Raw genomic sequence first — 26791 nt, 5'->3', positions numbered from 1 at the left:
CGCTGGGACTCGGCGGGCTTAGTGTGGCGGCGCGCGTGCGCGCACCCGCGCTCTGCTCGGGAGCGCGCCCCGGCCCTCCACACCTCCCTCCCACCCGCCCCGCCGCGTTCCTCCCGGCGCGCACGGGTGCGGAGCGGCGGGAGCGCCCCGCTCGCCCTCCTTCCCGGCGGTGTGCGAAGATGGAGCTGTTCCAAGCCAAGGACCACTACATCCTGCAGAGCGGGGAGCGGGCGCTGTGGTGCAGCCGGAGGGACGGCAGCCTGCAACTGAGAGCCGGTGAGACCCCGCCGCTGGCGCTGCTTCCTGTGTGGGGAAGGGCCGGGGTCCCCTCGCCCGGGGGGGGGGCGGTGGCTGAGAGCGGCCGGGGAGAGGGTCGCTGAGGGAAGGGCAGTGGCGGTGCCGAGCCCCGCTGAGGAGTGGCGGGGCTCTGTAGTGGTGCCGCTGGTGGGTCCGGTGGGGCTCAGCCTCCCGCGGGCTCGGGAACCGCCTCTGCCCCATCGCCCGCCCCGCGGAGGGTGAGCCCAGGCTGCTGCTGGCCCCGCGCTGCCCGCAGCCGTGCCCGCGGGGCGGGAGGTCACGCGTGTCTTGGCCCCGCGTGGAATTCCAATGAGGAACTGGGGTTTTATTGTACCATGTGCTTGTTTCTGTGTAAAATCAAGTAGGGCTGCGTCTGCCACCCCCCCCTCCGTGGGGAGCCTGGGTGGTTCCTGATATTGGAAATGGATCTGGGCACTCTGAGGGGAACATCACCAAACCAGAAGGGCCATCTTGTGCTGGTGTCAGCCTTACGTAAGGGATGCTGGCCACTGTTCCCGGCAAACGGTGATTGCGTCTTGGGGCAAATGTGTCCCCGTGTCTCCTCTTTGAGGAGAGGTTGAGCAGGGCTCTACACTTCTAAATTGCTCTCAGATTTCATTAGTGTAAGTGATGGTTACAGAGGGGGTTAAGTGTATCTGTATCAGGCTGAAGAGAAGGAAGTGGGATCAAACACTGTGGATTTGTGTTAACAAAAATGTTTGCATAGGGTTGCTTTACAGAAATCTTGAAACAATGGTAATGGTGATACCCTATCCTGGAGGTGAGTCAGTAAAAGTGTCTATAAAATGAAATACCATCCTTAGAATCATCGAATCCCAGACTGGTTTGTGTTGGAAGGGAGCTTAAAGCTCATCCAGTTCCAACCCTTGCCATGGGCAGGGACACCTTCCACTAGAGCAGCTTGCTCCAAGCCCCTGTGTCCAACCTGGCCTTGAACACTGCCAGGGATGGGGCAGCCACAGCTTCTCTGGGCAACCTGCGCCAGTGAAATCAGCTTGCTTTGACAAATAGATGTACCTTAGATGTAAAGGACTACAGTGTACCTGCTTAGAACTTAAAAGTACTCTAAATAGCTGGATGTTTCACCAAACAAAAAGCCTTCTAAATTTGGGATCCATTTACGCTGATAGAGCCAGTTCAGCATGCATATGACCAGGTTGGCTATCTGAGCAGAGCACGCTTCATGATCCCTTTCATAAAAGGCTGGAAAAACTTTATACATAAACATCAAATACCATTGTTATCTGTGTTTATCCAAAGAGCTGTTTTTCAGACTGGTCTGCCTTGTGTTATGGTTTTATACTTGGGTCATGTCTTGTCAGTGCAAGTGTTTTGCATCTCTTAGATAAAATTACAGTCTGCCTCAAGTTAATGTGACTTATTCTTGTCCAGCAGTTTCACTTACAGTTGAAAGTCCAGTAATCCTTTGGCTTATACATCACCTTACAGAATACTTGATGTTAACCTAGCAAACAATACTGCTAGTCAACAAAATGTGTAGTTTTGTGTATGTGTGTGTGGGGAAGCCTCCAGGTTTAGATTTGTAAGTTATAGCCATCTGCAAAAGCATAAAAGCTCTTGCTTGACCCAGGCTAATGAAAGCACAAAACAGTGAACTGTAGTTATGGCCATCAGTGTTTGAAAGCTTTAATTTTAAAAGTATCAATTTTTTGATACTTTTATCAAAATAATGGAAAATCACGAAATTTTATTTTTTTATCAATTTTTAACATTTTATCAGAATCACAAAACCAAAATCACTTGTTTCATGCAGCCATTGCTGTGTTTTTTTTTAATACATTTTTGTGTTCTCAAAGTCCATGAACCTCATGGAGGCTTTGCCAGTGCCCAGTAATGCCTCTGCTGCTCAGCAGCATTCTGTCCTTAGCTTTCCTTTAGGTTTTCAGCCAGTATACATGTGATCCCTGACCTACAGATGAATGAAAGGTAACATGATATCAAAGTAGCTTAGTCTGCTTGAAACTCTTGACATTAGTCACCCTTTCCTGTTTCAGTGTGTTTGTAGTCTTCTTTTTCCAACGATGCCTGTGGATCATCTTCATGGAAGTGGGCTCTAGGGCTGTGAAATGAAATACCTTAAAGTGTTGAAAGCAAGCCCAAGACGGAAATGGTTCTCTGACAAGAAGTCTTTCTTGGCTCAGTAGCTCTTGCATGTATGAAGACAAAGCTGGATATCCTCAAGTTTACAATTTTATTACAGGTTAATTTCATTAATCAAGGCCACTGACCGGAAGTGAGTAACTGGATTATTGTGTGATGAGTCACTGCCGCGTTAAAAATCCTAAAATCATAACTTGTGTTCATTGACATGTTTAATAGTCTGTCAAAAGGCTGTAATTTAACTGTGTGTCTTTGCTCAGCTTTGGAGGCCTTGGTTTTATTCTGTCCCGCAGAGGTTGCTCTGAAGTGATCTTTATACATTCACAGATTGAAATAGATAACGCTGGCAAACCTTGCAGAGTACTGCTTTCTGTGATAGGTCTGAATCTAAAGGGCTGATGCTAAGCCTCATGAAACTCTGCTCCCTGAACTGCAAAGGCATGTTCAGAAATGTGCTGATTTTTGAAAGCTGTATTTCTGACCTCTTTGAATCATGGAGAGAACAGCTTGAATTTAGAAAGGCAAAAAACCCTTGGTAAATATTTGCTAAAAGCAAAATCTGAGGTTGGCCCTGGTTTGAAGGATTTCTGCCTATGTTTACAAGATGTTTCTGGTGTTTTTTTCCCCTCTGAAGTGAAAGCACTAATGAGTCACCTGCAGGAAATCTATGAATCACTTTGGCATCATAGATTTGGTGAGGAATTTAGCAGTCTACAGTGTACTTTCATCAGTGTTATGGAAAAACATGTGCTGTTCAACCATGCTTTAAACACCTTACATCAGCTCTTGATCGGGATTTCACTCTTGGTTTACTCTGTTCATGCTCTGTTTGACTGCTCCTGACTGGTAGTTCTATGCAGTTTACAAACATTGTTTTATTGATGTTGTTGGTATAAATTATGTATTTATAGACATGTGTATACACATATAGAAAAGAGTGAAAGTCTTGAAGACACTGAATTCTTGCTGTCTCCTTATCAGCAGAAAAAGGAATGGGACTGTTTTATGGGGTGAACACTATTATAATCATGTTGGCCTTGATAATACCCTGGGCAGTAATGCCAGACTCCGTAAGTTTTGGAGTTGTTACTAAAACTATTACTAGTTCTTATGCTGCTTCCCACCACCCTGCAGGAAAAAGCCTCCAAGGTATTTTGAGTGATATGTGGTTTGGAATCATCCTAACACAACTTTTGTGCACTTATGCTCCAAGACTCCATCACCTCTGCCTGCAAGAGTAAGGTGCTGTTAAGGTGTGTCCTACTTCTGGAGCTGTAACTAGAGGCAAATGAGCATGTTTGTTCTAAATGCCTTAGGAAATTAGTGTTACAGCACTGACTTTCATCTGTTGTGAATCAGCAGCTGAAGCAATGCCTCTTAAATGTTTTGCTTTTAGTGAGGGGCATGTCACCAAACAGTATGTCAGAGTATTGGAGGACAGATTTCAGGTTAGGTGTCTTAGTCTGATAGTGTGAAATCTTCCCTGAATCACAAATCATGAGGCCATCTAGTGTGTTATGTGTGCTTGCCTTACTCCTCAGAGACATTGCAGGAGTCATGTCGGAATTGCTTGTCAGAATTCCTGAGCTGCTGTTCGTCATTGTAGGCTGGAGAAGAGTGGTACCTTTGTTTGAAGTCTAATGCCTGTACATGCACAAGTGAAGGCCTTGGTGTAATGAACGGTGTAACGAATAATGCCACAGGTACCTGTAGATGGATTGGTAGGTGTAAGCCTACAGAATCGTCCTGATGCTGGCCCGAGTGTGAACTCGTGCTACTGAATTAAGTGTTTCATACAAAACTGGCTTCCTGAACTTCTGTACTATGTCTTAAGAACTGCCTGTCTGTTCTGGAAAATGAATTCCAGAGGAGGTAGTTGTAGCTTTAGGAATAAATCCATATTCCAAGTTACTTGTTAAGGAACCTCAAGCTGGTTTTTGACACTTCTTTAGCTGCAGTGGTTACTGAACTGTTTCTCCCCCTTGCTGGCTCATTCTGTTCCTTCTTTTCTGTACCCTTTCTCAGTTGTCAGCACAACGTATCTGTGGCGTATGTGACAAACCAGATGTTAGATCTGATCTGTATTAGCTGCAACCCAGCAAGAATGTATGCTTAAAAAAATCTTCAGCATTTAGTTCCCTGTTGCTGCTTGCTCCTTCTTGCAAAAGAGAATAGAAAGGACTAGGGTAGAGGGGTGGGCTGCTGTGAATCCTTCATCTGATTGAATATTATGTACAGTAGTCCATTTTTTTTCCTTGTTTCTGACTGTGAGGTAGGATTTTCAAACATATTTACCACAATTAAAATAAATCTGTAATTCAGGTGGATTTTTGTGCTCATATTTTAGCAGAGGTTGGGCTCATCTTTGATCTCATGGCTTAATATGAGCTAAATGGTGAATAGGAAATTACAGACTAACTACAACTAAAATATTTTCAATTAAGAAGGTCTGTATCAAAGGCTTGTGGTTTTTCAATCTGTGAACACTGATTAGGTTCTTTCACAGTTTAGCAGTGTGGGTGATATTTCAGCTGTATGTGTAAGGAAACAGTAAAACTTTAAGTGACTTAACATTTTGAACTGCAGTAAAAGGGGACCATTTATTTGATATGCCGCTTATGTTCTTTCAAAACAACTGCTGTAGATTGGAATGTGTTTTGTTTAATGGTGTTTAATTGATACTGTTCAGCATACAGGAGAGCTCTTACGTTGCTGAAGTTATGCCCCAGAAAGAATAGTTAATGCTGTAGCTTCTTCAGGGACTCTGCAATAACTTCCACCAAATAGTTCCCTCGAACTATGAGGCTTCTCAGATGGTGGGTTAGAATTTTCTTTTAGAAGCAAATCCTTCAGTGCAATATCAAACAGGTCTCAAATATAGCTTAATTACATATTCAATTATATGTATTTCAGAAACTCTTCCTGTTAGAGCTGTCTATTGAGACTTGAGGCCCAGAGTTTGGCAGACTCTACTTTTTTCTCTTCAAATGTCTAGAAGATTTGAGACTATGGGCAAAACCTTTTTTTTGACACTGTTTAGAGGTTTCATGCTTAATGTTATAAAGAATAGGAATTTTTAATACACATGGAGGTTTTTAGAGAATAAGGTACAAACTTGGTAACTCAAAATTTGCTTCTCAAGTGTTAAACTTGCTATAAACTTGTGATTTAAAAAGTAGCTCTGTTCATTGAGTGTTCTGGATTTGTTATTCTAGTTGGATATGGTTATGTCCCTTTGCCCAGGGAGGTTGTGAATGCTCCATCCCTGGCGGTGTTCAAGACCAGGTTGGACAAGGCCTTGGGTGATATGGCTTAGTGTGAGGTGTCCCTGCCCATGGCAGGGGGGTTGGAACTTGATGATCTTAAGGTCCTTTCCAACCCTAACTATTCTATGATTCTCTATATATTATATATATAATTGGATATCCAATTTGGATATGGTTATTCCAATTGAGAAACTTTCAAAACCAAATCTGTCAGTCTTGAAAACCCACTGCCCTGCTGTGGCAATTTAACTTGATCTGTATGATTTAACTCTTGACTTAAACAGCAAGAACAGAACTTTTCCCAGTTTATTTTCAGTTGTGAATTAGCCATATCACTCTTGCAGGAATCCTTTGTAAGAATTTTAACCAGGAAATAACATTTGTTGTAAGGTAGAATATGAAAACAGAGTCCACTGGGAAGTGGTGTGCTTATGGGTATGTGCAGGTTTTTCTTCTCCTTCCATCTGTTTAAACCTTTTGTGAGGTGCTTTTATCCCTGTCGGTGGAGCTAACGCTTCCAGCTGATGGTCATTGGATCTATCAGCTGATCTAGTTATATCCTTATTCGTTAAAATCATTTCGCATGTCTTCATAGGAAACAAAGTCACAGGAGCTGAGTATCAAGGGGAGAAGAAATTGTTGGACAGACTTCTAGGGGAGGAATTTGGAAACAGTACGACCCCTGTTCCTTCTGAAAGTTCTGCTTTAGCAAACAGGAGTATTAATGCTCAGTGATCGGTTGCGTGTTCTTGTTCCAAACATCTGATTTCTCCCCAGTGAGAACTGGAAGAGGATTTCTTTTCCTGAAAAGCTGAACCAAAATGAATGGAATTCCACTTGAACACTTAGATTTCTTCTTTAAAAGGAAAACCCTTACCTGAATAGAAGCCATGGAACAGTGTTTATTGTGTCTTTGGAAACCTGCAAACAGGGTACTTGAACATACTTAGAGCTCAAAAACCTATGCTCTGTTTTGGGTAATGAAGTCTTTATTGCTAATAATTTACAAAGGATAGTAGGTAAGATCATACTGAGATGCTGAAGTAAATTGCATAAAAGATGCCAGGGTTGTGCGAAACAGAGTTCTGAGCCGAATTTAAAAGTATATGGCCTTGCCTGAGAGCTGGTTGCAAAACGTACATGGCAGATGTGATGCTCTATCATTAATTGTTAACTTTCAGTTTGTTTCTTTGCTGTCTGTTTAGGAAAAACAGCAACACATGGCTGATGCTTAAATGTTTTTCCCTATCCTGACATATTTATGGTACATTGCTTGTTGTCATTTGATTAGATAGTCAGTTTGTTCCCCAGAGGGAGGGAAGGAAGGAAGCAAGCATGTGGTGCCTGTGGCATGAAATGGTTTGTTCTCTGTTCCTGAAACACATGTGCCAAGTTCTTGAGTATAACTCCCTTATTCAGTGTATGAAATGGTTGTTCCCAAGCCATAATTCTTTATCTACTTTGAGCTGGATTGGTTGTGTAGTCAGGAAAGTTAATTATGGAGTGAGAAGGAAAGGTGACAGTGAGGGAAAACCTCACCTTGGTTGGACTTGGCTTACCACAGCTTGTACCAGTATTGCTCTCATGGCTCTTAAGAAGTGTTAACATAGATCACTTCAGTGATAAGTAAAGGAGGTTATTTTTCATAATCAAGAAATCCTTCTGCTCAATTAGTGTTTATATTCAAACCTTTTTAGTATAGGTGAAACTGTTGAGTAAATGTTTTTGAACAGCATGTCTGCAGAAGGACCGAATGTAGTGTTTGTTGGTTTTAGAAGTAGGTAAATCTTCCTCCTGCCTTTCTGAGAGTTTCCTTCTTAGAAAGTAAATAGGATTAAAAATGCAGACAACCTGCTGCTTTCCTGGCTTGAAGGTATCCTTACCAACAAACAAGTTGAGCTTTGTTGAAATACCAGCTGAAGATAGGGGTGGTGTTGGTCTGTAATAACATTATTAAGCTCTTGTTACTTTGGGAAGGATGAAAGATATTATTTCCTTTGTCAGAAGTGATAGAGGTTATGTTTACTAGCAAAGTTCAGCAGTGGAGAAGAACAAAAGGAAATCCTACAGTAAAAAAAAAAGCCAAAACCACTGAACTTCAGTGGCTTAGTGCCTATCTGCATTTTAAGAGAGTCACTGCTGGGCACTTACCTGAATGGGTTGAGGAGGTGATTCCAATTTCAAGTGGTTGAAACCCATCTTAACAGCTTGCTGCACACAGTTTGGCACACCTTTTGCCTCCAAAGTGGGGTGCACACACTTAAAAGAGTGCACAAGGCAATGCATTGAGGTGTGGGAAGAAATATTTTGTAGCATTAATAAAATAATTTTAGTGTTATTTTTTCTTTATTTCATCCATTTAAAACTTGTATTTCTGTGTATTTGTTATGTATTTAATATTAGTGCAGTAGAACTTGTATATTACTTAGCAACCTGGTCCTGTGGAAGATGTCCCATGTGGCAGAGGGATTGGAACTGGATGAGCTTTAAGGTCCCTTCCAACCCAAACCATTCTATGATTTATAGATAAATATATGTATATTTGGGATGCATGTTAAACTGATTTTTACTGATGTGGTGGTACGTGCCAAGAAAGTTTGGCGACCGCTGATGTAGAAGGTCAAATCCCATTTGGAGAGATGTTTCACCTGGTAACAGCTGCTGACAGAGTCTGCTACCACTTCTAGTACAGGAGTTGCCTGTGCAATTACTTGTAATACTGGAAGCTCTCCAGACTCTCCAAGTGTTCAGAGCTCTCTGAACGTTCTCCGTATGTTTTTAAGTTTCCCGAGCAGTGCCTGGTGACTCGGGATTTTATGACTGCAACAGAGTACAAAGAAGTGTTCTTCATCAGAATGAATGGTAAGGATTCACTTTTCTTAGGGACTTTCTCTGGGACTTGCATCCTGCTTTTGCAGGAATAATACAAACTTGTGTTGTATACTCCCAGCTCCACTGCTTCAAATCTGTTGCTTGAATTGTATTTGAACTGCTCCTGTTCATCTAGTTGAACTTGGAGATACTGAAGCAAAGTGTCCAAAGAAACTAAATTGCCGTTTCATTTTCTTAGATACAAGTGGGTGGATGTGTACTTTGTAGGGTGCTGTGCTTCTGACAGGAGAGACAGGCACTCTGTAAGAAACTTGCATTGCATTACCATGCTGGAGATGGGAGGATAAGCAGGCTTTCTAGCAAGGCTGTAGGATATAGTAGCAATGAGGAGACTAACTGGGACGTTTTGAAATCCTCCTAGTGTAGCCTAGCTGGAGGCTGCTTAAAGTTGTGAGGATGCAGGCAGAATGGAGAGCAGTGTTGTTTACATGTCTAGTAAAGCAAAGCATTTAAATTCGAAGTGATTGAGGGCTCTCAAGGCTGTAACACACTGCAAGCTGTGTAAGTGACAAAGGTAATTCAAACAGGTGATTAGCCGAAGGGATAACTTGTTTAAAGTTTGGGGGAGAATATCCAAGCACGTGGACACTTCATGACAAGAGCTTGTAATACTAAATGTCTTCATACTCCTCCATCTTTCTGTAATTATAGCAGCTAATATAACCTTGGAAATCTGTGCCGAAAGGAAAACTCAATTAGCCAAGTTTCATTTGGATAAGTAGTACTTTATTTCCTACTAGAGAAAGAAGTTCAAGTTTATACGCTTAAGTCTTCCCAGTTAATAGATAATCTCTTAATCCTGGCTAATAATTCAGAACACAGTTCAAAGATGAACTGGAACTTGGAAGCAAGCTTTCTGTTGAAAAGCCATGAGAGGTCATAGGGGTCACATAGTGCTAATAATAAGTTGTCTCTGGTCTAAAGCAGACACAGTTATAGAAAAACCACTCTATCTAAAAATAGTATTGAAGCTGAGCTTTTTCTCCCCCCTGAAGTTAATGCTTCAGGTGTTAAAAGTTATGTTAGCAGAGCTGAAAGATTTACTTTGGTTATTTACAGTGAGTTACTCAGATTTACTTTTTGTGTATAAATGTCTCTGTGTTGAATGCTGTGAGAGTTACTGCTCTGTCAAAGCTATGGAAAGAATTCCTGAGAAATACATGTCTGTGTTTATACACTCACATATAAACTGAGCTTGAAGCTCTGTGATGGTTTGTGTGTTTTTGTACCAAGTGCACTGACAGGAAACACTTCCTAACCAAGGTGCATTCCTGAAAGCCTACAACATTTGAGGAAGGTAAAAAGAGTATACTCCCTGAGCTATAGCACCATTGGAAGATAAATAGTTAAAGCTATCTGACAAATGGAACCAGGCAGTGGTTTGCTAGTAAGGGCTGGATTCAAGTGATTACAAATGAAACCTTTTATTCTTCCTGCCTTTTCCCCAACAGCCTGCCTCCTTAAACCCGTCAGGCTTGCGTAGTCATTCAGTGCAGAGCAAGTGGCTGATCCCAAAGCAGAAGCTTGTTTACTTATCAGAATTCATGCCTGACCTAGGATCAGTTCTGCTGGTGGCAGACTGGAGAAAGAACTAGAAAGTACTTTTGGCTTTTGATGCTCTTCCAACCTGCTTCTGAATCTGCTTTTTCAGGGTTACATTTGTGTAAACACAGAGAATTAAAGAAACTGTATTGGGCATTGCATGGCCCTGCATCACTGCTGGTAAGCTCTGAGGGGTGGTGGTGGAAGTAATCACATCAAAGCTGGTTTTGTTCTGAATTGATGACGGAAGTTCTATTGTGCTGCAGCCACAATACTGATTCAATCACTGTGACTGGTAAATGTATCATCAGTGATCGTTAATCTCTAACAGGAATTGGCAGAAAGAGACAATGCTTATTTCAATAGCTTGAATTTAGTTACTGGAATAAAGGAAAGAATGAACAATTTTGAATGTCACGATGGCAACTTGGTAAGCAAGTACATACCTCAAAATTAAGGGCATGTTTAAGACATGTCAGATTCTGGCAGTTCTCTCAAATTAAAACATACTGAGGACATCAGAGAACTCCCCATGTCAAGGAAGATGCTTCCTCAGCTCACTGCTTGTAGTGACTCTTTCTGCTTTTGACTATTTTGACAGTGGTCATTATCACCAGCACAATGCTGCAAGAAATCTGTTTCAGCAACACTGTGTTGCAGTTTCAGGTTGAGAAGTCTTTATTCCTGGTTGGCTGAGTTTTGAGGGATCACTAGGTGACTAGTATGACATCTATAGGAAGGTAGGTTTGTGTGGGGAAGGGAGAATAACTGTATTGATAAAGCTGTACTTAGTATCTCAAAGCATTCAGTCTGTTTTGTGTGTAAAGGCCAGTGTTTCCTTTGATAGAACCTTGTGCTAGTTAATTCTTATCGATAAAAGCATTTATATTAGAAAAATCAAATTTGACAAGTGTTGTTTCAGAATTCAGCAGTCAGAAGTGTGGCCAGGTCTCTTATATATGCTATCCAAAAACTATCAACTGAGATTTTCAGGTTTGTCTTATATAGTTGCTTTCCCCATTGGCTTTAAAAAGACCTAAATACCTTTTGTAACATGTCTCACTGTCTACCAACTTATGCTGCCTCTTAAATTCTGCTGTATTTTGCAGTCAAAAACTAATCTTCAGGCTTGCGGTTAGCTTTTTTGGATTTCTCTATATTTAACATTGTGACTTAAGCAAAGATTAATTGGCTATAATTTTTGAAGATACAGATGGTGGCTGAAGATGCTGCTGCCTGAATTGCCGGACAGACTAAATGACTGCAAGTGAACAGGCTTGAACAACTTTACAGGGTTAGACAAGAGATGGAGACAGCTTCTGTGAAACCAGAGTAACTAGGACTGTGCTCAACACGAAAGCCCATCTTTGGGGGTGGATGCATGAATGATGGTAAACCTTTTAACTTGGTTCATCCATCTTCCATTTCCAGAGTATACTCTTGAAGAGCAAGAGGTTCATCAGTATGTACTGTAGTGATGTATATTCAGCGTGGCTGGGGGTTGTCTCCGAGTTGAGATAAGGCTTTCACACAGGAAATAGAGCTGTAACCAGATGTGTTATATTTAGTTAAAACAACTTGCTTGCCTCAGTGTTGTCACAGGACAGAAAGTATGATGCTGTCACCAAAGAAATCCAGTGCTGCCCAGCTGGTGGATCTATAGCTGCTGTCCTTAAACTCTCCAAGTGCAAAGTGCATTTAACTCCAAATGCAGTTTTTTCCCAAAGCTCACTTGTACTTTAAGTGAACACAGGAATCGAAGTTCAGAGCCAGTTCTCATTGTGCCTTTTTACTACTAGGGAGATGTATTCCTGTGGGTGTTCTATATGCTTATGTCTAGGGCTACGTATGTCAGAGTAACCCACAAAACTAATAGAACAACAGTGTAAGACCCTCTTGCTCTACAGTCCCTGATACCAGTTTCCTTGTGTCCTTTTGCAGGCAAGTTGAAACTATCATTTCCTTATATCTGTAATTAAAACAAAGTCTTGTTTTCTTATTATCACTTGTAAGCTCCTAGAAGAAAGCTTCACTTACTGTGCAGAGCTTTCCTGCTAATATCTCTTATCATAGCAGGAAATCAGTGGTTTAAAAATACTTCAGTGGTATTCTAGATTGCTGGGTTTGTACTAGCAATGGTGAACCTTCAGTGGTTTGGTTCTTTAAATTCCTCCTGTGCTTAGCTTTTTTGGTTGCTTGATATATCTAGCTGGTTTCTAGCTCTCGCAATGGAATATGAATGTAGAAATCAATTGCAAAGACGGCAAAAAGCAGATGAAGTCTGAGACAGTACAGCTTTAGAACCAGGGAGGAACACAAGATTCTGGGATTGTGTGGATGAACTGGGAAAGAAGGTGGTAGATTTGACTGAGGAAAACTGGTTTGTCCCTCTTCCCTGTAAGTTTGATAGTGCAGATTTCCCATTCAGCATGTTATCCGGACTGAAACTCTGAGCTCAAGCTGTCCTAAACTTGTTTTATATGAGCACAAGTCTCTGTCATACTGATACAAAATGAGTTTGGGTACTTCAGCAAGGTTTGAGGATTGGTTAAACTGTTCCCACTGTCATAGATACTTGTTTCCTGGTGCGCATCTATCTGTGTTAGTCTCCTTATGAACTTCATTTCATTATGGCATGATTCATACTGGGCTCTTTACAGACCAAGTAACTGTCTGTAGCACTCTTACAGTGAAATGAGAAGAACCAGGATTTTCTGTGCAGATACAGTCCATTAAATAGTACAGCATGATTACACACATGAATTGTAGCTCTGTACTGCCTCCTGAAAACATTGCTTTGAATTCTGTTCCCATGTGCTCTTAGTTCTTTCTTGTCTATATACAAACACATGTGGTGTATCCCATTTAAAGCAGTGCAATTTAGATCTACCTTGACTTCAACCATTTCTACTGTATCTTATCTAATTGCTTGTATTTAGTGCTGAAATTAACTGAGTCTGGTTTAAATGCCTAATGCTGAAAGCTAGGAGTAAATGTATGTTCTGGGAATACCAAAGTCTTAATTACAAATGTTTCATGGAGGATACAGTGTTTGAGAACAAGTACGTAAAAATTATCAGACTATCAGGTGTCACTCGTGGATCTTGGGCTTCCAAGAAGAAGCTGAGGTCTTGTAAATAAAGCATGTGCAGGTGATGATTTGTACCCTTCTGTGTCTGAAGATGTCGTGTGAGTTTGTTCTTTCAAACGTTCGTCTATGTACCCTGTGCCTGGAAGTTAAACTGGAGAAACTCTTCCGCCTAGGAACAGGTAGTTTTGGTAGATAATAACAAGCTGCTTGTCCTTCTTGGTGTAGAAAAACCCTCTCTTCTCCTTTGCCTTTGTGAGTTTGTTCTCTCCTATGCAGATGTTAATTGTTTCTGAGGATTTGGCTTCGCTTTAAAGATTTGCTATACAAAATGTGTTCTTTTGCATAGTCTTGAACAGGTAGTACTACACTGTTAGAAACTCTTGCTGAGTATCAACAGTGTGTGTCTGTGAGACCACAGGATACTCACTCTTCATGTTTATACTGCCTTACTGACTTGAATCAAATGATGGCTTGAGTGCATGTTAAGAGGAGTAGGCTTCACATATTAGACAGTTGATAGTGCTGCCTTCCTGCTTTCTCTTCTCCTTATGTGGTTCGCTGAAATTTCTTAACAGTAGGAGAACCAGAAACCTAAAACTCAACTTTGTGTACTTTGGTATCCCATGTAGTTGTTGAGAGTGTTTTAACAGAAGAGGAAGTATGTGTGTGTACGCATGTATACAGAAAGACAGCGTGAAACTAATAGTAATGGGATAGGTACGGGAGAGAGCTGGGGCTGAAGGTTAACAGCTGCTAGGTTTTTGAAGCTACATTACCAACTTAATGACCTGTATTCAATTTCACTATAGCCATGTAAAATTTCAGTTAAGCTACAAATTCTAATGGTTGTTAGAAGAATTGAGCCTCCATTAAACTGAATTCCTGTGGCCAGTACAATCACATGTATTTTTGCTGAAATATCTGGGGCAGGGCTTTAAATTAGTACTTAGTACTTAATAAATTAGTTAGGAACTTAGTCATTTGGTCATAGCTATTTGTTAATAAGCTACCATTGAACAGGAGATGCATCTTATTGCAAGAATACTGGTGTTTTTCTACCCTCTAAGGTAGGTAAAGTAGAGAGAATGCCCATCACTGGGTTATCTGTCCTGTTTACTTTAGAAAACCGGGTGCTTTGTTCTTTTTTGCAGCCACTGATCTTCTTCTGGCTTGGAATCCCATTTGCCTGGGCTTGGTAGAGGGAGTCATTGGTAAAGTTCAGCTCCATACAGGTAGGTGGTTAATGCTGGGTTTTTTATTGCGTGTTTTCCTTACAGTGCTAATATACTTTGTTTTGAGGTCGGTGATACTACAAATAACACTGTGTAGTTCAAATACAATTACGTAGTGATCTTTGCAATGGAGGAGTATTCCCCAACCATATCCAAGTGAATATATAATAGCTGCAGATACAAATCCCCTCTGCTTTCCAGTGTGTGTGTTTCGGTTTGTCGCTGCCTTGTAAAAATGGAGAGCTGCATTCATAGAGTAGAAATTTGTGTTTGAGACATGTGAGAGGTGTAAAACTCTTGCACCTTTTTGAATAATCCTTTCAAGTGGATTGTTGTTGTTTTAATGTGGTACAGTGCAAAAACTAATGATGGAAGTTTTTACAGAGCTATAAATCGTGAATTCTCAATGCTGTATGGAAACCGCAAGAACAATTACTCCCTTGGTAGGTGACGATTTGAAAGGAAAAGGAGCACTTGAATTTATTTGTAGTTAGATGTAGGACATAGCTATGAGGTGAAAGAGAAATAGAATGTATTGTGATTTAATGTTAACTGATTCAAGTAACTGTTTCCTGTGAAATAAGGTCAGTGCTCCTTTAGCTTTAGTCGGCTGCAAAGTCCTGTAGCCATAGCAAATATTTATTTTGATATATGCCAGCTTTGTCTAGAAAGATTCTTTTGCCAGCAGAGCTCTGGATATCTATTTACTGACAGGTAGGAAAGTCGGCCATAAACTGCTTGACTTACTGTGTGCTTGTTCTTTTTGTGAATGCTTAGACCCTGCATTTAAAGTAGTGCCCGGCAATATGATCAATACAGGTAAAGTTTCAAGTGTGTTCCAGGCTAGCAGGATGGATTAAGTGCTGAAATGGATCAGATGTTTCATCTGTTGAATAGAAACAGATTAGTCAAGATGGCAGTGGCATATTAGCATTAGGGGAGGAAAAAACCAGGGACTGGTACACCACTGCATGAGCTTGTGACAGATCTAGTTCTGGGAAATGCTTGGCTGCATAGTTACTGTCTCGTTTCTGAGAGTATTAGTTGAGAACCCATCTCTCCATAAAGTTTAGAATCGTGTCCTCTTTCAGCTGTATCACTTCATCTTCTTTGAACTTCACCAGATGTTTTTGACTGTGCTCATTCTGCAGACCTATTCAGCCATCCTTTTCAAATCTGATAATATGAAGTGGCTCAGACTCTGCCATCCCACTTTCTCTTCTCCCCATCCAGGTTATCTGTACTGGTTGTGATGAATAATGGCTAAACTCCAGCAATGACTTATTTCTGCTGTGGGAAAATACTCAATGATTGTCTTTAGCGTGGTTTTTAGCCTTTTTTCAAAAACCCAAGCACTTGGGTACACAGTGGCCTTCCCCCGCCTCTCCCTAGGGAGTCCAGTATAAAAGCCTTTGAAGAGAAAGACCTTATCAAATCCATTCTGGAAGGTCGAGTATGTTATGGCAACCAAATATCCTTGCATGCGTGCTTACTGTGAGACGCTTCCTCTGCTTATGAAAGCATGAGTTAAAACTTCCTGCAGTCTGTGATATTTCAACAGGTGCCAGCTTGCTATTGTCAGGTAAACTAAGATCATCAAGTAATAAACCTGGTCGTCTTTCCACATGTCCTATAGAGCTGCTGAATCAATGTTGCTCATCATTTGGTTGTTGCTTAGGCTGGTGGAAGCATTTTGCTTCCTCTCTGCTTTGTTCAGGTGACCTGATCACAAACTGTTCATAGACTGTCCTTGTTGTAGATGTTCTGGTATTTAGGGATGCAGCTGTCCTGTGAACAGACATTTATTTTCTACCATGAAATGTCTGAAGGAACAGTCACCAGCTATTTATCCTTATTCTTCTTCTGAGAACTACTGTTCCCTTAAGTTTGCTAGCAGTTGATGTATGTGCTCCAGTGGGCTGCAGTCAAAACAATAGGGCTGAGTTGTTTGTCAAAGGTCTCTTGGAACCTGTTATTTCTGATGAACTCTCACTTGATCAGATTCAAGTGTAGTTTCATGTAATCCCCTAGCTGAATCATCTAGCACACTGTAACAGTAACCTGTCTTCATTACTTATTCTTCTATCAATCTTTGTCCCCTGGAAACTTTATCAGCAGAAGTTGTATAAATATTTAACGTTGCTGGACCATTATCTCTGGACCTGGTAAGAGAACTGTGCTGCAGAAGCTGGGTGAAATGCTTCCTTTCCCCCCCAGAGATGATCTAAGACAGAACTGGTGCTCTGATTTTTTTTCTCTCCTGCCCCCACATTGTAAGGATCAGAAAACTTAAGCTGTTTTGGCTAACTAGAGTCCTGTATGGGCTTGCCCTCCTCAGAAACTTGTTATTAGCTATTGTTGGAAAGAAGTACTGATGTCTTAAAATGCTTAGCCCACACTGACTAATGTTAGAAACTTTCAATACCTTTTTAAGCACTGAAGTTTCTACCAGTACACTATAAAGCTGTCACTAAGCCTATGTGCGCTTTAATGTCTTGGGCATAGATAGATCCTTTTATGTTCTTGAAAGATTTGCTTAATGCAACAATGCTGGAGTAGCCCTAAAATGACCTTGAAATGTCCCATAGTCGGTCTTGGGCTCTCCTTAATTTTGCATTGAATTACCCTTGCCAAAATGCTGTAAGTAGGGATGGGATTTAATTTACTTTTAATCTCGCTGGTTGTATTGCTGGCCTAGTACAGCAGAATTTGTAGGAAAGCTTCTGTGGCAGAGAAGCAGTCTCATAGAAACCAGCCAGCCAATATTACATGGCTTACTTTTTTTAATTCTTTGAAGATTTTTTGCCTTGAGAAGGTCAGTTGTACATCTGGATGTAACTGTACACCCACACTGGAGGTGAAAATCTACTTCATGTATCAGCTGCTTCTTCCTCAATACTGTATTTTCTTAAACATTAAAATGCTTTGAGGGAAAAAGGGGTGGGGGGAGCTAAATAACAGAACTTTAATTGAATGTCATGATGCAAGTAGATGGTCTCGTACCTTTTTCTGGCTCATCCCAAGATGACTTGTAAGAAAATGGGGGGTAAAAAAGGGAATAGGAAGAAAAGGATTTTAGGATGTGTTGTGGACATATGTTACTGAAACAGAACATTGCACATATTCTTGGTACAGATGGACAGTCAAGATTGTCTCTGCATGATCTTCCCATGCAGAAGCAAGCACATAAACAGTGTCTCCTTTATGTAATATTTTGTTTTGTGGTTTAGTGAATGTCAGTACATACAGATACAAATTTAGCCACTCAACTCCTTTTCATCAAAATCCCAATAAAGAACTAAAGAGGTGTTTTTATTATTCATTATTAGATTGAGAAGTAGATACTTTAATCCACTAAATAGTTATGGTAGGCTGAAGTTGAATCACTTTTGATCAGAGACTACTTAGCAAGTTGACCAAACACTGTAGTTAATAACTAGCATATGCCCAGAGTTAATACTGTAGATCTAACTATAACCAAAGCTGGATTTCTTAACCAGTTCCAGCAGCTTCCACTTAACTCATTCATTGCCACCACATGTTTTTGTTTCTTGGTCAAAGCACTCTCCTGTGCAGTTTAATATCTGCACTTGTATCAATGTGGTGGGCTCTTCCGGTGCTGGTTAATTAAGACCCAGATGAAACGCTGCTGGCAAGGTTCTGTAGACTTGGAAAAGAGAAGAGAAGTGGAATTCCTCCTTCCCTATCCCTAGGAAAGGAAAGCTTTTTTTGTTAGCGTGCCTCTAATCCTTGATAGGAACGAAGGGTGGTGGTTCAGCATCTGACATATCTTCAGTGAGATGTAACTGCTCCATTTCAAACGTCATCCAGTCAATAACTTGAAACATTCTGTTTTGCATGCAACTGATTTCTAAGTTACTCAAGTAACAAAAAATAAGAGAATATAACATGAAATTTCTTGGCTAAAATCAAAATACTTGCAAAAAGCAGCATTTATAGTCAGCTTCAGCACAGTTTAAGAAAAGCTACTGCCATTTGGAGTAGCTGCTGCTATTTGGAGTAGTTCTCCAAAAGCTACAGCATTTGGAGAAGCTAAATACTAAATTGTTTAGGAAGTGTTAGAGCAAAGCAGCAGTGGTGTGCTGACAGTGTTGAAGCAGAAGAGGAGTTAGGTTTCTGTTTTAGTGAGGAATGGGAGGGAATAACTTACTTTAGATACAGTGCTTGAAATCATTCATTGTCATCTGTTTGCCATAGTTCATAAAACACTAAAAAAGAGCATCAGGTGTTAAGAGATGATTTAAAGTGTGCACTTTTCTGGAATGACATAGCTGTACACCCCATACCTCCCACACTGAGTAGACAATAATTAATATTTTTTTTGTTTTAAAGCTATTCTATGGAATTAATGTGTTTTGTTTTTTTTTTTAACTGCAGAAGCACACACTCTGTTTAGGGGTTCAATTATTTAAATATTACTGGCAATTATAAAATGCTGCTTCTGTGACTATTGTTGAAGCTTTCACTTTAGGGCATACTTTATCTGCATAATTACTTCCTGACTGCTCTCTTTTGATCCGCAGGGGAATTCCTGTTTTCTTTCAGTGTTCTGAGGCTCTGGCTATAATACAAATAAAGTTTTGAAGTGTACACCAAGATGACTTTGAGTTCACTTTTAAAAAGGATAAAAGGCTAAAGAACTCACTTGGCTGTATTAAGCTCTTTTGTTCTTACTTACTGCTACCAGGGTTTGTTAATATGAGGTAAACTGAAGAGCAGCCAGAGGCTTTTTCTTTGCCATTTTTCGCTGAAGTGAATTGGCTTAAAATGCCTTCACATTATACTTTTATTTTCCAGTGAAATCATATTGATTATTTAACTGAAGCTCTGGATGGTATCCTTTCTCAACAGAGTATCTGTTTAGTTTGTTGACATACACTGGTGATCTCCTCGTGGGAGTAAGTAGCATAGCTAACCTTCTGTAGGAGGGAACAGATGAGATGATAGGACTAGGAATAGCTGTCTGAATGCCCTGTTGTACTACCCTTCTGTTAAGCTTGGATTGCTGTGGGTTTCCAGAGACTGTATTGATTTGGCCTATTGGAAAGCAATATGGTAGACCTTCATTTTCAGTGAAGCAGTAGTCATCTTCATCTGTTGATGGTTGATTTGGTAGCCTTTCAGTTTCCTCTTTTTAAAAGGTTTTTCTTACCTGTTCATTGCTTTTCTCACTGTTGCATAGAATCTGCCCTGTTTTCCTCAGCTTCCCTTTTCTTGTTTCCCCCTTATCCTCATAGTTGCTAGCTGGAATGGTGAAGGCAAAGGTAGGTGTTTGTCAGATCCTGTTGCTTGTACCTCTATATAAAAGCTGTTCTAACATCTGCTGTCAGTGAGGATACCTGTCTTGATGACATTTGCTGTCAGTCTCTTGCCCTTGTTTGTTATCCTTTGACCAGTGTTTAGGAGACTAGGCTCGTGACACAGCTTTGAGTAACCTGGTCCACCCTGAGAGCTGACCCTGATTGAGCAAGGTGACATCCTGAGATCCCTTCCGACCCGACTTGTCTCTGTGATCCTAGAGAGATAAAGACCTTGATGCTGTGTTCAGGAAGCAGTGCAGGACTCCCTATAGGAGTTCACATATATTAAATATGATGTCCTCATTACCTTTCCCCTTCTCCCATTATGGGGGGCAGGCTCTGCTTATCACAGTGCATTTGTAGTTATGAGGATCTGTAATTTTTAAAGGCTTCTTAGTACCCAACATAAGCACATCCCTTTTCTAAAAATAGTAATATAGAATCAAAGAAAGGAGTGGAATGTCATAATGTACTGTAGTCTGTTTACAATGGTTACTTGTTTTCTTTAGGTAGAAGAAACTGCTGCTTATATCTTGTCAAATTTGGGTTGACGTGGTCAAGGATATTTAACTGTAGTTATTGGAAAGATGGTCACAACCTTGATAGAGCTTTAATTATCTTTTGAGACTACATTGGAAATTCTGAGAAAGAGAACAATTCTGGGTGGCCTGGGGCTTCGAACAAGTTGCCTGACTTTTCCTTAAGCACTCAGAAGAAAATGAGCTGTTTAGAATGTACCGAGCAACGAAAACAGATGTATTTGCCATAAAGACTCTAAATAGGCTTTTCAAAGGCTGTATATTATATTCAAAGGCATAACACATGATGCAATGTACTGTCATCAGTGTGGAAGCATATTTAAATCCGTTATAGTGCGTAATGCCGGTATATGACCTCTTCAGTTAAACTCGATTGCTTCTGAGCTGGGAGAAGTAGTGTATATGTGTGTCCCTAAGATGTTCTGTGCCTTTTACATCTCTCTTAACAGAACTTTCACTTTGACTTATAAAAGCCCAGCATACCACTGATCTAACCAAGGGATTAAAATCTAGGAAGCTCATGTCCAGACACTGTTCAGCAATGAGTGGGAATGTCAATTGTTCTGTTCCCCTGTCTATTTAAAGTGTCAAAGCTAGATTCGCAGATGTTTTGGATTGCACCTGTATGTGCTAATACCTGTCAGGAGTATCTTCATTAATCATAGAATGGTCAGGGTTGGAAAGGGCCTTAAGATCATATACAGGCTTTAGAAGCCTGCTATGACAGATTTAAATATGCTTTCACACTTATGCCAGTAGATTTTTCCATGTTTTATGCCTTTGAAAAGCCTACCACTTAGATGTGTATGCTTCAGGAATGATGTGAAGCTTTAAACGTGCACGAGCTGCTTTATCATATAGTCCATGTTTGCTCACCATATTTTTTAAGTCGTGAATCTTGTAATCAGATGTTACCTGTGTCTGTCTTGTTTGCTGTTTTATACACAACAGCAGGTACAAAGGGGAAGTCTTAGCTGTTGAGTTCTAGCTATTCTTTTCAAACTGTACTGCCATTAGTGACATTGGTGGGAGTATGCATCATCCTAGGGATTGCCTAACTGCTATAGATGAAACAGTGTTAACTTTACTTGAAGTGAATAAGTCTATGAAATAGTTTATTTCCTTATTATATTAGAGACTGAATAAGCATTTTTAGTGTATTTTTATTACAGTGCATAACAACACAGCAATAGTCAATCGTCATTCACTGACATTTTCTAGTTAAATGGCTCCTGGCAAGGGTTTTACACTGGGGAGAAGCTTCTGCCAGATTAACCCATGTAAATGCCTGACAAGACAAATCAAAGCATTTGCTAATCTTTTATTCCCAGATTTACCGTGGTGGCTACTTTTAATTCGTCAGAAAGCACTGATTGGGAAACTTCCAGGAGACCATGAGGTTTGCAAAATAACAAAGATCGCAGTGATTCCACTTTCTGAAACAGAACCTCAGGATCTGGAATTAGAGGTATGACTGTCTTCTATGAACTCTGACTTCTCCTCTTCTGCTTCAGTGAAATTTGAATGTGAGATATAATAGTTAAACAAATTCATCTTATCTCATGATATATGTAGACGTATTAAGCACTCTGTGCTTTATAAATACCATGTTATTGAGTACACTGGAGATGAAAATCTGAATGTTCCCCCTGTATTTCTAAGTGTCTGCCCTAGGATTGTGGATATTACAGTCTCATTTTATGGGCTTTAATGACAATTTCCTTGAACTTCTTGAAGTGCATGTAAGTACTGGCTTTAATTCAATATCATTATTTAGCTTTGTAAAAAGCACCATTTTGGGATAAACAAGCCGGAGAAGATTACGCAGTCCCCAGATGACACAAAGTTTCTGCTGAAGACTCTTACTCAAATTAAATCAAATGTGTCTGCTCCAAACAAAAAGAAGGTAAAGCTTCCTACTGTTTCCTTGTTTCTTTCCCAAATGCTTAGTTGATAATTCCAAGGTTGTGGTGGATGATCAAATGGAACATAAAGACCTAAGAAGAGAAGTAGTGAAAAACTGCAGGATGTGGAGCTGCTCTGTCTTGAAGTTCCATATAAATTTTTGATACTTTAACTGTGGCTCTGTATGATCTTTCATTTTGTAATTATAGAATTTGGGTAGAATTACTAATAAAGTGCATTTTTTAGGCACTTTAAAATTTTACCAGGATTAGGTTCTAGTGGGATTCTAATCCAATAAAAATCACTCTGCATAAGCATCTCATATAATGTAGAATTAGAGACAAAATTCGGTGCACAGTTCCCCAGAGAATGCCATTCACTCTTACCAAAAAGCTTTTAACGCAATAATGGTTTGGATTAGAAAGTCCAAATAATATTTATTAAAATTAGAACAAGTAGATGCAATATTTCTTAAACTCTTGAGACTGAAACCTGCTACTTGAATGTAAGCTCCAGAAGTTTGAGTGCTTTGAATGCCTTAACTGCTGAAGTAATAGCATGGTATTTCTGAGGATGCCATCCCTTGCGTTTCTCTCTGCTGGGAATTTTAAGATCCTGCTCCTCAGTGGGAAAATATTTGACCTACAAGGCTAGAAATGGCATTTAGCAATATGGCTGGAGTCTTTTTTCAAAGGAAAGCCATTGCTTTTCTTTCAGATTAAAGAAAGCAAAGAGAAAGAGAAGCTGGAGAAGAGATTATTGGAGGAATTGTTCAAAATGTTCATGGATTCAGACTCCTTTTACTACAGCCTCACCTATGACCTAACAAATTCTGTGCAGAGGCAGAGTACGTGTGAGAAAATCAACTTACCACTGTGGCGAAAAGTAAGTTATGGTTTGGGTTTGGTGTGTGGGTGCCTTCTTGTTTTGGTTATTCCCCTTCTTTTGGGATTTGTGGTGTTCAATAATGTATGTGGTCCAAACTTGACTGGTCACATTCTCTGCAGGTATAGTTTACTGCAACTGAAGATCTTGCCCTGTGTGAACCCACTTCAGTGCAAGAAAATGAAACAAAAGCCTCCAGCAGCATGTCTTGAACTGAGCTGTTATGTTCAAATGTAGTGAACACTAGACTTGTGTGTACAGTTGTAGTGAATAACACTGGTGTCTTTACCAAAGATATTGCCAAACTTTACTGAAAATATTGCAAAATCTGCTGGTTTTGTTTTAAACAGGTTGATGACAGATTCTTTTGGAACAAGCACATGATCGAAGATCTCATCACCATTGATGTGAGTCTTATTCCGAACAATAGCATGTGTATGATGAGAACCTTTACTTTTAATTGAAATGTTTACTTAAGGCTTCTCGGAAGTTTACTTACAAACCTGCTTGGCAGATGGGTCAGGATTAGGACTGTGCCTTATGAAGCTGAGTAGCTGGCATTACTTTCTTCCCCCTAGCCAGCCTTCCAGCAGCCTTTTAGTTGCTAATGAATGAACATCAGCTGAATTAAACATTTTAGTACTATAAAGCAATGCAGGTGTTGGCAGTCCTGGGGTAATGGTTGGATTTGATGATCTTAAAGGTCTTTTCCAACATGGTTTATTCTAAGATTCTATGTGTGGTACAACTGTGCTGATTTCTGAATACTTAAGATGTATTCTTCTGTGAAATGGGTTATCCCTGGACAAGGCTAAACTTCATAAGGAGGAGCCAGAAAAGAAACTCTAAAGTTTTCTTGAGCTAAGATTTTCGTCTTCCTATGTGGAGACTACTTTTTTCCCTCCTTGAACAGAGCAGCTGATTGATGTAACAATAGCATAGAACAAGTTATTCTGAGCAGTTATTCAGAGTAGGTAAAGCATTTTCCTGGTTAATGAGCACATGAAGAAACAGAACAACCACTCTTCTCACTCACTCATTCACTCACTCACGTCACTGATGAAGTGAGACCAATATATGATCTCACTTCATTTTAAATTAACCTTGTAGATAAAGGACTGAGTTAATAACTAGTATTTGCCACTTTAGACCATGTCTTAGATTATTTTAGATTAGAAGGCATTTTAGTTTATGCCCTGTAAGTTTCATTAATAATTTTATAGAATCATAGAACAGTTAGGGTTGGAAAGGACCTGAAGATCATCCAGTTCCAACCCCCCTGCCATGGGCAGGGACACCTCACACTAAACCATGTCACCCAAGGCCTCGTCCAACTTGGTCTTGAACACTGCCAGGGATGGAGCATTCGCAACCTCCCTGGGCAACCCATTCCAGTGCCTCACCACCCTAACAGGAAAGAATTTCCTTCTTATATCCAATCTAAACTTCCCCTGTTTAAGTTTTAACCCATAAAGTTATATACTCTAGTGATTATAGTAGACAGAACAGGGTAAACCTAGATGCTTTGTGAGAAGTTATGTGTAATGCAGGAGTTTAACTAGTTGTATTTTTCATGCTGTAAGGTATAAAGGGATAACCTTGAACTAGGAGGGAATTCAGGTCTTGATTCTGCTTGAGAAATTGAGGTTTTAGGGTGACAAAGCACCTAATATGCAGAGCCCTGAACCAGGTGGTTTGGGTACTAGGTTGGCCCATGTAAAGCTTTTGCTAGTATGTTTTGCTGAAGTCAGGGTAACAACATTACACTTTTTTTATCTACCTGTATAAATGTAATATACTGTATGCCCACACAGAAGTTATAAAACTAACCTTAAAGCAGAAACTAGGTAGGAACTTACCTATATTTCCTGCTGTATGTGAACTGCCTATCCTTGTCTTTGACATGAGAAGTTACTGCTTAAGCTTTTAATGTTCTTAAACATCAGATGTACCATTGCACTGCAAACTCCTCCATCTCCAAGGAAAAGTCTCTTAAGTTGCTTTCTCTTTCTTCCTCCTGACTTAAAACCCCTATGACTAATGGAAATAAAATGCTTACAGAAATAAGACAAGGATATGGCAAAAACTTCATAAAACAGAAAAACATGCAAAGTAACTGCTTATGAACATGCAAAATGGCAGAATTATTATAGGTAATGTAGAACCAACAGGAATGTGAATGGTTTTTTTTGGTAACCTTTAGAATGCTGAAGTGGACTTCTGGATTATACCCATCATACAAGGATTTGTGCAGATTGAAGAACTTGTAGTAAACTATAGTGAATCTTCTGATGATGATAAGAGCAGTCCTGAAACTCCTCCTCAGGAATCAACTTGTGTAGATGATGTTCATCCAACATTTCTGGTGGCACTTATTTCACGCCGGAGTCGGCACAGAGCTGGTAGGCAAACATAGTTCAAGGTACTGGGGTTGTTCCTGAGTGCTGGAGAGGGATGCAAAGGATAAAACTTGACAGAATGTTGTGTTGCTCAGCAGAGTCAACTGTTACCAAAGGATACATTACAACCATTCCTGCTCACAGGAGGAAAAGAAAAGGCTGTAGTACATATAGCACTACACAGCTGTTACTTAGAGCAGTTACTAAGTGAGCTTCACTAGTCTCCTCTGGAGCACTGAATGCATCTTTGGAGGTCACAGTTCTGAGATAAAGTTCCATCTTTGCAGTAGGCTGGGGGGGGAGTTACATTTTCATAGGTTTTCCTTTGTGGGCTGTGACAGCAGCTCAGTAGAGACTTGAAAAAGCATGTTTGTGTGTGTGTTTACATCTCAAGAGATATTTACATAGGGACAGGGTGTGAAATAAGAACCATGCTTTGGTCTTGCACCTTATTTGATCTATTCTAATAGTAGCAAGGCAAACAAATTATTCCTTGTCCTTAGGAGCACAGAAAGAAAGACAATTTAGTAGGTCCTGTTAACTCTAAGCCTTTTCAGTCTATCAGGTTAAAAAAAACCACTCTCCACTATTTCCAACTCCTTTCCTGCATGGTCAGGTGTTTAACACTTCAAAAGAACCCAAAAGAAAATAAACTGGTCAGCTGACCCTGACATGGCACTTGCCTTGTACCACAGCTCCCTTTCATGCATGAACTTCAGTTCCCACTGAAAAACCACTATTGGTGGTGGGACACAAGTAAAGGGTGTCTGATGCCTTAGTCTAAAAGCCTCTGCTGGTTAAAGGCTGTAATACTGCTTTGATGTTTTGTAACCCTATAAAGGTACCTAAGAGAGATATTTTTTTTGTTCCTTTTGCTTCCTTGTTTCTACCCTTTCCCATAATCCTTAGTGCTGTGAGATTCAGGTGCTACTTCAGGACTTGGAACATAGTTGTTCCAATTCTGTGGAACTGAATTTCCATGCTGCAAACCATGGTCTTGAAGCTTTCTCCAACCCGTTTTACTTACTCCTTCCTGATCCCTTGCTACCACCTGCATCCTCTCTGAAATAGTGATGTGCTCTCCTTTGAGTAAACAAAATGCAAACACCTGTGCTGCTTAATGATCAAATCAGATATGGATAGGCAAAAACTGTGTATTTGGAAGAGTGATATCTGTTCTTAATGTGCAGAATTAGTTATACAGGTTAAAACAAGGTGGGGAAGTCCTCTGTTTTGTGGAAGATACAAGTCATCTTGGGCTGCTTGTGGCATCTCCTATT

At 40.2% G+C, this 26791-nt stretch overlaps 1 protein-coding gene across 1 annotated transcript in view; it reads left to right on the top strand.

The window, feature by feature from the left end:
• The first annotated feature begins 115 nt into the window (after nucleotides 1-115).
• The window catches only part of INPP5F (inositol polyphosphate-5-phosphatase F), a 44321-nt gene continuing 17645 nt past the window's right edge, over nucleotides 116-26791 (top strand). The window contains exons 1-7 of the mRNA XM_061458609.1: nucleotides 116-276; nucleotides 14382-14462; nucleotides 21654-21790; nucleotides 22100-22228; nucleotides 22945-23112; nucleotides 23463-23519; nucleotides 25316-25514. Of these exons, the coding sequence (XP_061314593.1) occupies nucleotides 180-276; nucleotides 14382-14462; nucleotides 21654-21790; nucleotides 22100-22228; nucleotides 22945-23112; nucleotides 23463-23519; nucleotides 25316-25514 (868 nt within the window). The 5' untranslated portion in view covers nucleotides 116-179. The remainder of the gene's footprint in view (nucleotides 277-14381; nucleotides 14463-21653; nucleotides 21791-22099; nucleotides 22229-22944; nucleotides 23113-23462; nucleotides 23520-25315; nucleotides 25515-26791) is intronic.

This window comes from Pezoporus flaviventris, unplaced genomic scaffold, assembly GCF_033815535.1.
Source record: "Pezoporus flaviventris isolate CSIRO_AGI_PZ_B2104156 unplaced genomic scaffold, CSIRO_AGI_Pfla_v1 ptg000029l, whole genome shotgun sequence".
Taxonomy (NCBI): Eukaryota; Metazoa; Chordata; class Aves; order Psittaciformes; family Psittacidae; genus Pezoporus; species Pezoporus flaviventris.
Note: the sequence above shows the minus strand (reverse complement) of the source record. Positions and strands in the feature narration are given on the sequence as shown.